The sequence below is a fragment of the Engraulis encrasicolus genome, chromosome 3 (assembly GCF_034702125.1).
Source record: "Engraulis encrasicolus isolate BLACKSEA-1 chromosome 3, IST_EnEncr_1.0, whole genome shotgun sequence".
Classification (NCBI taxonomy): Eukaryota; Metazoa; Chordata; class Actinopteri; order Clupeiformes; family Engraulidae; genus Engraulis; species Engraulis encrasicolus.
Window position 1 is genome coordinate 43,147,139 of NC_085859.1, and position 11,901 is coordinate 43,159,039.

The following is an 11,901-nucleotide window of genomic DNA, read 5'->3' on the forward strand; positions in this document are numbered from 1 at the left end:
AAAAAGGCAACAGAAACAGTTCTCAAATTGAACCATATCCCATTACTAATTAGTTGATAAGGGTGTTGATCGATGTTGAGCATGCAGGGATTTGCCTGTAAACATACAAACACACGTTTAAAAGGCATATGGATGACAACAGAGTCCTCCCTGTTTCCAAAAGCTTATCGTAAACGCTTTTGAGGAAAAGTGATTGTGGGTTTGACATCAATGCTAGACTTACTCTATGAAGAAGGAACCAATATCCGCTCTGTCAAAAATAAACAAAGAAAAACATATAAAGCCTCCAAAACCCTTGGTTACACAAAACAATTTGATACTATTATTATTTTATATTTTTTTATATTTAAGATATTCCACGTTCTTCCAAGGACTAATTTGTCACATACACTGAAGGTTCTGGGAATGTTTTGGGGTTTCCCCCATGGTGCCAAACAGAAGTTTCTTAAAATAACTTTTTACGGACCATTTTAACCCTTTAAGACCTAGAAACACATCCGTGGGCACTTATGGTGCTGTACCATAATACAAGACTATCTGTAGCAGTGGGTAACACTTTATTTTAGAGATGCATCTATTAGCACTAATGCATACAATATTAATGGCTGCATAAGTAACTTGTAAGGCATGTACTAAGCAAACGCTCCGACCTACTAGGTCCTTACTAAGGTTAAATTGGTAATAAATCCCTTATTGTGCATGAACAAGACATTTGCAAATACATGCCAAACAAATGTTTGATTTTGCTTACATGCCTTACAAGTGACTAATACAGGGACATTGTATGCATTAGTGCTAATCGATGTATCCCTAAAATAAAGTGTTACCACATATCTATACTTTAAAAGCTTTGATTATTCTGTCCATTTCATTTTTTTACACCTCTTAGGTCTGGGATAATCCTTGCATGGTTAATGTGTGTTGTGTGTCACTTGGGCCAAAAATACTACACACACTTCTACACTCCTCCACTCTAAGTAAGACTAAGTGTAGTGACACTACACACTCTACTCTCTAAACTAGTTACACTACACATCTCTAACACTACACACACTACACACCTCTACACTTAAACACTACACAGCGCTACACTCTAACACTACAGAAACACTACACACCTCTACACTTAAACACTACACAGCGCTACACTCTAACACCACAGAAACACTACACACCTCTACACGTAAACACTACACATCTACACTACAACATTACACACACTACACAGCGCTAGACTCTGACACTACACACTTCTACATTATAACACTACACAGAGCTACACTCTAACTCTACAGTAACACTACACACTTCTACATTATAACACTACACAGCGCTACAGTAACACCACATACCTCTAGACTTCCTCTTGTAGTTGATGAAGCCAGCAGCAGTGACGACGAACCCCAGCACCAGGCCTGCTGCCCCAATGGCAATCTTACTCCTCTCAGGCTCAGGCATGGAGGAGTCTGGGGGGACAATGAACATCCATGTATATTTGGTGACTTATATTATTATAATTATATTTGTGTGTGTGTGTGTGTGTGCGTGTGCGTGTGTGCATTTGATGATGATGATGATTATCCTCACCCCAATGGACCACGAGAGGCTCCTTGAGGCTGGTGTGGTGCACCTCACAGGAGATATTCTCTCCAGCTTTGGGAGTGAACTCCAGGTAGGAGTGGGCCTGGTAGTACCAGTCTCCATCCGCCAGCTCCTCACTGGATATCATGTCACCAGTCACCTCCTTGCCATCTCTGTACCAGGTCAGCTTGATCCGCTTTGGGTAGAAGTCGTAGGCGCTGCACACCAGCATGGCTGGATGGCCACTACTGGACGCCTTTGTCAGTCTCAACTTCACCTCTGGCTCAGCTGAAACACAGCAGTTTCTCTGGATTATGGACCTGTACTGTATTTCATATGTTAAAATGGCTAGACTGGCAAGTTTTCTGCATTACATGTATCTCCACTGATCTGATGTATGTAATGTTGATTAATTTTATATTACTACTTTATATTTTATATTTTATGTGCATGCAGATACAGATACATAAATATTTCATTGATGATTGGTCTATTAACTTAACAATTCTTGACCACTATGAACAACATCATCTATTTTGCCCATCTCACCTGAGAGTTATGGCATTAATACATATTTTAAGTCTTAGATATGAATGATAAAAATTACTAAATACTTTCACCCGAGAGAGAGAGAATTAGGCGGTAATGATTTATAGATAGTGATTTAACCTCTTGAATGTGTTATGTTTTACCATCTACTTACCTGTCTGTGTCAGTATGCAAATAATCTCAATTTGGGTATTGCGCCTGCAGTATCTCTCCTTCTCTGCCCGCATCCGTGTTTGAAAGGCTTTATCTTTGTTGCGCAGGGCTGCAATCTGCACTCCGAATGCCGTGTAGCCCTCCCACTCCCCCAAGGTGCTGTTAAAGCGCATAAATGCAGCCTTGTTAAACCAAAGGGTTTGGGTAAACTCCAGATACTGGTCTGGGGAGGTGAAATGGCACTGATCTTCCGATGCGAAGTAATATCCATTGGCTCCATCTGCAGGCAAGACATGTCAGTATCACCGCCAGTATGAATAATCAGTATGAACTGTACACTACCATGAGAAACACAACATTGATTCATACGTATGTAGCCACTTAATGCATGTCAAACCTCCAGATGGCACGCTGTAATAGTCATTGAAAAGTTAACTACCATAGTTGGTTAGTTAGAAACTTTACCCAATGGGGATTTTTTTGTCAGCAGGTAAGGTACACAACAGGCCAGTTGTATTGCCTATGACATGATACCTCCTCTTAATGTATGTTCTCTACAAGTCTTCTGTTGTCCAGTCTTGCACTTTAAATGTCTGTATGAGCACTGTCTATGTCCATACTGTCTTATGTCCATGTATGAGTATTGTCTATGTCTATACTGTCTATGTCCTTACCTAGATTAGTCTATGTCTGCATGGGAAAGCAAGAAACATAATTTCAAATTCTTTGTATGACCAGTGCATGTAAAGAAATTGACAATAAAACCAACTTGACTTGACTTGGCTCTCTCTCTCTCTCTCTTGTTCATATCATCTGACCAGGACGCATCATACCAGCGTTATTTGCAAGATAACCATAGCACAGAGTGGTGAAGAAGCGCAAATGTGTAGGCAACATTTATTACCATATGGAATATTTTGGACGATGCTGACGGCATATTAATATGCTCATATTCACCAGCGCGCACCGATTCAGCGGATAACAACATGCCTACGGTAGTTAAATTGTGTGAGAACACCTCCAGGAAGTAGGAAGAGTCATAAAAAGAATAAATAGCCTAATAAATTTTCTTTTTTCTAAATTGATAATCGGATGAATTGCCATTAATGTGCAAGCTCTGACAAAATGTGTAGACCTAAATTGAGTGTAGCCAGAAGCCCCTACCGATTCTCGCATCGCAAGATTTGAAACGTCTAATATTGCAACTTAAGACTTGTTTTCTGGATGTGGATACTTTTTTCGTTTGGTAAAAATTACGGAGAGTGCAATAAACCTCACTGCAGTAACCTACAGCGCCGCGTTTAAGCGTTTAAGCGTTTGAGCGTTTAAGCGTTGGCTATTTATCTCACATCGCCAACAGCTGAGGTGATAACCTACACTTCCCTAATGAATTTAATGTTGTCACATTGGCAAAAACTAGCAAGCGACTGATATTGCTGTTTTCGTGCTCAAAATTAAGTGTAAGCAACTGTCGGGTTCTGTGAGGGAAGGACAGGCGCACACATGCGGAACTCTGGTAGCCATAACCAAAGAGGCTTGAGACAAGAGGGCGTACTCACGTCATAACAGCGTAGTACAAAATTATGGCGAGGGGAGTACGGAAATGTTATTCTTCTTCTACGGTCAGTACTGGACGCATCAGAGAAGCATGCAATGACACTTTCACGAGGGTCAGAATGTGGAACAGGTCATAGGACAGCGTGAAGGTATTGCCCCCAGCAATTACTGCTGACCAACAGTTGCCGTTAATTTGTCACAAATTATCCATCGTGGTGTCGTCGCCCCCAATGACCATGCGCAAGGGAAGTCATTTTCCATCCACTCGTGTCCTCAGGCAACGCCCCTGTACTACACCGTAGCCAATGCATTTCCCCACAAGAGATTGTTCTTCTGTTGAGTTTCTTTGGCCATAACCAACAGAACAGATGTCACGTGTCAGATGTCACGTCCCCACCTGCATTTTTGCTGTTTGCTATGACTAATCAATGCACCGAGTGTAGTGTATGCCACTAAATTATGCCCAAAAACTATGGCTATACCAAAACATTTTTTAAACTAAACAATGTCTGCGCAGCCAAGGAGGCTTTTCATCTTATCCGCATTCGTTCGTTCTCAAGTGATTCTCTCTCTCTCTCTCTCTCTCTCTCTCTCTCTCTCTCTCTCTCTCTCTCTCTCTCTCTCTATCTCTCTCTCTCTCTCTGTCTGTCTCTCTCTCTCTCTCTCTCTCTCTCTCTCTCTCTCTCTCTCTCTCTCTCTCTCTCTCTCTCACACACACACACACACACACACACACACACACACATGTACATTAGGTAGGGGAAGTGAATAGCACTAAGTAAGCCTATCCTATATAAAGCATACTAGAGGAATGTGCAATGTTCCCATTCTCCAACCTGCCTTTTTTATGCAGCTTTCAACTTTTTAAATATTTTTTATCCAACTTCTGCTTTTGCCTGTATGTGTACCGGTATGTTTCATATATACAGTATATACATAAAATATCTTGTATCTTGTAAGAAAGAAGGAAGTACATAAATAAATAAAAAACAACCTTAGAATAAAACCCTTAGAAGTTAAAAATGTATTCTCGATAGAATGCAATGGGCTGAAAATGAGTACGACAATACTATGACATAACACAGGTTATGCACTACTATGACATGGTCATTGCCATTCTGGTAGCAGCAAAGTTATAACCAATGAAACTACAGCATACTACTGTAAGGCATACTAAAGTAATACAGCATAAATAAATGCATTCTTTTTTACACTACATGTTGAGGGCTTGAGACTAATTCACTTTACTTTACGGGATTAATACAATATTTTTGATACTCTATTCTACATGTATTACTAAGTGTATAGAAAGTGGAAGTGGACCTACCCAGTGACAGAGACAGGATGATGAGTGCACAGACAAAGTATTGTAATGTGGCCATGATTTAGCACTCTGAGTGGCTCTGGGAAACACACTGAGAGAAAGAGAGGACTGAAAAGCACTCATGTGGAAAAGGACCAATCAGCATTCAGCTGTCAGTAGTTCCTAAGCAGAACTTCTCTTGGAAAGGAGGAAGGAGAACAGGCTAGCCTGATTCGAGACTTGACCTGACTTGACTTCTTCGAGACGCTGAAGGTGTTGCGTCACTAGAAGGGCATGGCCTGGCTAATAATAGGCATCAATAAATAGAATGTTTAGTTAGAGTGCTGTCACAAAGATTTTGTTCATGATAAACGCATGTAATGCGGAAGTCTACTAATTTAGGAAAAATGTGGTATATTAAAGTAGGCCGCTGCAGCAGTAACATACATACTAGTGCAAAAGTAGACGACATACAGGTACATACAGACAGAAGAAGTTGGAAAATATATAAGGGAGATATAAAATAGAAATATATATAACATTAAATGTTAATATAGTATTACATGGCTCTTGGTAATGTCATAGCAATTTTGTTATGATGTAGTTGAGTATTTTCAGCAAATAGTGAATAGGCCCGCTGGCGACCTGCACTAAGAAGCTACCCTCATGGCAAGGATATAGAGTAGTAGATGCTAGCCTTTTAGCATAGCCACACTCGTGTGCCATTGACCATTGTCTTGGTATGGGGTGTTTCTCACACTATTGTGTTTCTCACTACTATCAGCCTATTGCCGGTTGATGTCAGCAGCATTACCCTACTTCAGGGGTTATACTCAGGGAACCTAGAGAAGGTGGTGTTTCTTTAAAAGGTGGCTGCCTTCAATATAGGCCTAAAGTGAAGGGGAAAATCTTTGTTTGTCTTCATAGTACGGCCCTCGGATGAATTTGAAGTGGCCCTTCGAATGAAAAAGGTTCCCCACGCCTGCCCTACATAATGGCAATAATGCATTTGAGACGTTCATCCCTCTAGACAGGGGTGGTCAATGAAACAGCTATGCATGGGTGAATGTGTATTTTCTCTTTCTTCGGAGCGACTTTGCCAAAGTGGGGATTCCTGTTTAACTGGCAGAGAAGCCATGTGGTCATGGTTTACAGCCGCAATGTCTGAATTAATATTGATTGTAATCTTAGCGTCAGGTTCTTAAATTCCATGACGAGTCACCGTTGATTAAATCTGGCTGTGCTATTCTAAATATGGAACAATGCATTTTTAACCCATTGATGCCTGAAGCACCTGCAAAGAACACATGCTGAATGCCTAAGCCCTTGTTGGGAAAGTTGCCCTCAGCCTATAAAAAAACTCAATATCTTAGCCTCTGATGCACATAAAAACATGAAAAAAGTTGCATTTAAACCCTAAGACCCTCATCTTGCATTAGAATGTGTTCATTCAGCTGTAACACACCCACATTTTTATCAATAAAGCTAAAATCTCAAGAGCCTAAATGCAGCGTATATGTGTCCCCAGGCATCAAAGGTCAAATAACATACAGTATATGAGTCATCATTTCTGGTGGGTATACTGAATACCTGCGTTCTACGTAGACTACACCACTGGAATGCACCACAATGCTTTAAAAGCAGTTACCACAGGAAACTAAATTAAACAAATAGCCTAGTCTAGTGATTCACATTTAGAATTTTAGACTTTTGTTGTGCCTTTGAAATATGCTTCTATATGTCACCGTGTGGTGGTACACTAATTAAGACTTTGACTACACAGATTAAAAAGTTGATTACTAGTGGTGTGCATTGGCACTGACCTTACAATTCAATTCAATTGCGATTCGTAAGGTAACAATTTGATTCGAATCGATTCAGCCCAATTCTACGATGCATTGCAATGTATTAGATAACTCCTGATAGTAAGGCGAGAAAGTGGATCGCACTCGGGTTCTTCTTTTCTTCTTTTTATTTTTTACATAGCAGCAGAAGTGTAGAAAAAGTGAAAAGTTTTGGCTGTTGCCTTCGTCAGTGCACAATAAGGCAACCACGCAGGGGTGCATTTCTCAAAAAAAAAAGTTGTTAGCCTGTTAGCAACTTCGGTAGTTGCCAATGGGAAAATGCATTGAAAACAAAGTAGCTAATGTAGTAAGCAACTTTGGTTTCGAGAAATCCACACTACAGGCCTACTATCACTATTCCAAACACACAATGCTCCAGTCACGCACTCCTTTCTCCCAAGGAGAGACTGACTGGAACAGTGAGCTTCCCACGACAACTTAAAGCTACATATTATGTGCACATAAATGAGACAAATAAACTTTTCTGGAGACAACACCGGAGCAGCACAGATGTAATTCTTTTTTGTCTTATTATTCAAGTGCACAACATGTTGTCCACTTCAATACAAATAAATAAATAATAATACAAAAAAAAAAAATAATAACAAAAGAATTACATCTGTGCTGCTCCGGTGTTGTCTCTCCAGTGAAGACTTCCTGCCTCTCTCCCGTCGATGCACCAGATGATAAAGCAGAAGTGCGAGGAATTACCCCTTTGTTACAAATAAACTTTCATTTGCACTGGTTTGCCTTGACCTGCAAGAATATTCCGGCAGCCACTCCCAGCAGTCCCAGGGTCAGTCCCACTCCACAGAACACGGATAGACCCACACTGACCTTTGGAGGAACCTCAACATCTGAGGAGAAAGGATTGATTGATTATTATTCACTCACTCCCACAGTTTCCTTCTATTTGTACATGAATCATCAAACCTGCACCCTTAAAGGAGCAGTTCAGCCAATTTCAATATGCTGTTGTATTGCACGCGCTACCCTTTGTCTTGTCAGTACCCGGTGGCGCTGCATTTTTTTGGCTCAGCCCTTTCTGATATATGAGCTATTCTTATGGGGGCAGAGTTTGTTTACATTACAAACTTTCTTAACATAGGCCTTCTCCAAATATTTTCACAAAAGGTATCGCTGCTTGCTAGTTGACTGCTGATGTTGCATAACATTTTGGATGTTTTTTAGAATAAATAAAAAAATGATTTTTTGAAATGAAAACAACTGCCCCATTACAATGACCAGGATATTGGAAAAGGCTGAAGAAAAAAAATGCAGGGTAGTGTGAGCATTACAACTGCATGTTGAAATTGGCTGGAGTTATCCTTCAAATTATAAGATCAATAAATCAACAATTCGAACACAGGGAGGGTTTTACCGAACTCTTTGGTCATTGGCCTGTCCAGTGCTGAGTGCTCCACAATGCAAGTGTAGATGTCACTCTCCTCTGGAGTGAACTTGAGGGTGAAGAACTGAGTGAAGGAACCATCCTGACCATTCATGCGAAGCTGGCTGTTACTCGTCCCCATGGTGATGTTTTTGTTATTCTTGGTCCACGTTATGATGAGCCGTGGAGGGTAGAACCCAGTGACCAGACAGATGAGGGTGTTGGCAGTGCCCAGCGTCACGTCATCTCTGGGGTAGATGGAGCTCATCGGGGGTGCTGAGGGGGACATGTACTGCATGTGTGAAATGATTTGACAGCATGGCATTATACAGTATTGCATAACAGGGCACACCTGCCGTGGTGCGCATCTGCTCTCGTTGATTGGCAGCGGAGGCGGGTGCAAGTCTATGTGTCATTATAATTAGGGGTACATTTCAGTTTTTTGTAGAAGCGACAGAGTATGTCCTTTAAAAGCAGAATGCAAGCATTCCAACATTCCTATTGACTGTGGTGGCTATCGCGGAACCGCATCATAACTCATTTGCATAATATTCGCTGTAGTTCAACTAAACTGTCTCCAAGTCATGCGGATCACCTCTTATCACCCAAATTGCTTTTGTCTCTTGTCTTGTCTTGTCGCGACTCAATACAAAGTCAATTACTTCCGTCGCTAGAATCGCTCATGTCGCGCTTGGTCTATTCGTGCCTAAGACCATACAAAACTATGGATTAAAATAATAAAGAGGTGAACTCAAAAGTTACCAAAAGGTCTTCACATTATCATCCAAAGAGCATATGACATTTTATGATGTTGGTCATATGACTTAAGACCAAACCATTGCTGATTTATGTAAACAGTTTGTGTTAATCAAAGTTTAAAGTCTGACTGTTATTCAATGTTTAGCCTCCAAACACGAATGCAGTATTTGTCCATGTTTTTGTGGCTGAAATAAAACAGTGCTGTGAATCTGACTCACCCTGTGGTTCTGGTGGGTTTCTGTAAAACCTAATGGCAGTTTCAAGGTTCGCTTTACAGAGTTGCTGATTTATTACTGCTGTCTCATATATACCCTCCGGATACGGGGGTGGAATAGCAAATTTAGGCAGGGTCACCACTAACTGTTTAGCCTCCCAGTCAGCATGGCCCAGCTCTTCCCCATCCAGGACATACATGAAGTCTCCATCTGAGTCTGAGCAGCCATTTAAGGCAGTGTCCACATGTACAACTGAAAAACAGCACACACATACAATATGCTTATCAGTGAGGGAAATATCCGTGAATGTGTGTGTAATTGTATTTCACACAACAAGCATATTAAACTTTTCGACTAGTGCACACAGCACTACCCTTAGTCTTGGCTAATATGACATTTTGGGCTGCATTTTGGGCTGCATTGTCTACATTGCTGGCATTCATTTACATTAGCTGGACAGCAGGTGGACTGGTTATACAGTGACCAGAGGTAACTACAATAAGTCTACAGTTACTAAGTATAGAGTGATGTACCTGCATTCTGGTTGAATCAAATTTGGGGGTTTTCTTTTTAGGTTTTTTCTTTTTTCAGTAACAACGTCTAGCCACCTCATGAGGTAGGAGTGTTAGTGTTGTTTCCTTCACAAAAATGTACTTCTACTTTTAATTTTGGCCACCTCTGACAGTTACTCAGTGTTTTATCTAAATGAGTAGGCCTACTGTGATATGATAGTACAGTATGTGGTACAGCAACCTCAGCTCCAGACCATGATGACACATATTTCAAGCTGGGTTGCTGAAATTTTCAGAAATCTTTAAGTCCTGTTTCTCTGTATGGATGACCAACCAAAAACTGGGTAGTAATAGTGTGTCTTTCTTTAAAAATGGCATGGCTTACAAACAGTACATTTTCAAGTAGAAATAGAGTCGGTTTACTCACTCTTGGCCTGTGTGTGAATAATTCCAATAAGGATTAGAAAGATCCCTGATACAGCCATGTTGACAGGACCTCAGGAACTCAGTGTTAGACAGAGTGAGAGCACGACAGCAAAACAAACTCTATGGGCAGCACACTGCTGAGAACCAATCAGGTAATTAGATTCCTCTGTGACATCATTTAACACTGGATGAACAGGCATTTCAGGTAAGTAGGCCTATTTATTTTCATTTCATCAAGTGTCATTATGTAAGTGAGTATCCTCCACATTTTAGCATTTGTATCAACTTTCAATGTCAATGCTGACTTAGTATTTTTTTTACATGTGATTTGTTTTATGACATTCCTATTTCTGTTTTTATGTGTGTTTTGAGGCTCAACCTGTTACTCTATGTGAAGTGTTGCTAGCCTAGAAATCTAGACGCCCCTAGTGACCGCAAATTGAATTTGCTCCCGGTAGCAGTCTTGCCACTCCTGGTGGTTTTGCGAGGCTGAAAACCAAAACATGACAGAGCCAATCAAATCGTGAGGAGCGAGATGGGGGGCCGGGCTACCTTGTGGCAACATGACAGAATCATACAAAACTTTCTAAGAAACATGGCTAAAAACTTTCTAAGAAACAAGTTTTTACTTAATTTAAAAACCCTGAATGATTATACATTTCATGGCTGCCACAGTTTGATGTAAAAATGCACCATGAACTTATCTGACACAATCTGTGTGTTTATACCATAGGCACCTGATAAACACGAGTGGTGAACCACAAATTTAGTTTCAACTGTTGACCTGCCCACATAGCCTGGTCTGGTCAATGTCTTAAAGTTCCTCATGGTGTGTAGCCAACCCTAGCCTTGAAGCTCTTTTAATTGTTTCATGTTTTGTCCGGATAAATAAACCTTTGTGTGCTTCAAAAAGAAAGCAGCCATCTCTGTCCAGTCTATCCGGACCTGTTTTGACTTTGTTAGTCACTATTCTTGTGGTGAAATTCCACTTGTGGCGTAGTCGTGCCATTACATCTGTCTCGACACCACCAGGCTCTCCACCTGTCTCTCCTCCTCGTCGCCAAAGTGCAGGCTAATAAAGAGGATTCAAACCCCGCTCACCCAATGCAAAAGAGTGTGCTCAAGTTGGCTCTCCTAAGGGGGCATTGTCCACTTCGCCAGTCATCCTATCACCAGTCTGCTAATTACCCAATCATCCGCTCTCCATCCGATCTCTATGTTGGACAGCCTTGTTAATCAAGTTGTGATATTCTGAGAGTTAACTTCACTTCAAGACCTTGTTAAAATTATCCTCCTTTGGTTGATATTTACAAATTAAAATTACCTGATTGATCCTAACCTAGTTTCCTGTGCCCTGAGAACAAGAAAATCCAAAATGGCCAACAATTCCGATGATTGCTGTGGGGAAACACTGAAAGACTTGATATACAGCAAGTATAAAATTGAATTTGTAGTCTAGGGATAAAGATGATGAATGGATTCAGAAATAATAATGCATTTTATAAATCGACTTCAGTGGCAAAAAGACGAGTGCTCTAAAGTCTTTTCTCCAGGTAGAAGGGGTACATCTGATTATTCCAAGGCTTCATTGAATGACTGACTAAATCCAAAG

At 40.7% G+C, this 11,901-nt stretch overlaps 2 protein-coding genes across 4 annotated transcripts; both read right to left on the reverse strand.

Moving 5' to 3' along the window:
- On the reverse strand, positions 1 to 5,533 carry LOC134446190 (rano class II histocompatibility antigen, A beta chain-like). Of its 2 annotated transcripts, XM_063195502.1 has the most exons (6): positions 5,168 to 5,533; positions 2,285 to 2,563; positions 1,588 to 1,869; positions 1,353 to 1,466; positions 224 to 250; positions 1 to 95 (listed from the first exon to the last, which is right to left on the reverse strand). In XM_063195502.1, the coding sequence occupies exons 1-5, from the start codon at positions 5,220 to 5,222 to the stop codon at positions 225 to 227; spliced, it is 756 nt and encodes a 251-aa protein (XP_063051572.1). In that variant the 5' UTR covers positions 5,223 to 5,533; the 3' UTR covers positions 1 to 95; position 224. The 2 variants fall into 2 exon arrangements, with proteins under 2 accessions (XP_063051572.1, XP_063051571.1); XM_063195501.1 differs by lacking the exons at positions 1 to 95; positions 224 to 250 and having other exon boundaries at positions 868 to 1,466.
- Positions 5,534 to 7,616: 2,083 nt separating this feature from the next.
- On the reverse strand, positions 7,617 to 10,372 carry LOC134446192 (mamu class II histocompatibility antigen, DR alpha chain-like). 2 transcript variants are annotated; one of them, XM_063195505.1, is made up of 4 exons: positions 10,291 to 10,372; positions 9,355 to 9,603; positions 8,369 to 8,653; positions 7,617 to 7,844 (listed from the first exon to the last, which is right to left on the reverse strand). In XM_063195505.1, exons 1-4 carry the CDS (start codon positions 10,346 to 10,348, stop codon positions 7,720 to 7,722), a joined length of 717 nt encoding a protein of 238 aa, XP_063051575.1. In that variant the 5' UTR covers positions 10,349 to 10,372; the 3' UTR covers positions 7,617 to 7,719. The 2 variants fall into 2 exon arrangements, with proteins under 2 accessions (XP_063051575.1, XP_063051576.1); XM_063195506.1 differs by having other exon boundaries at positions 7,753 to 7,844; positions 8,374 to 8,653.
- Between the last annotated feature and the right edge of the window lie 1,529 nt (positions 10,373 to 11,901).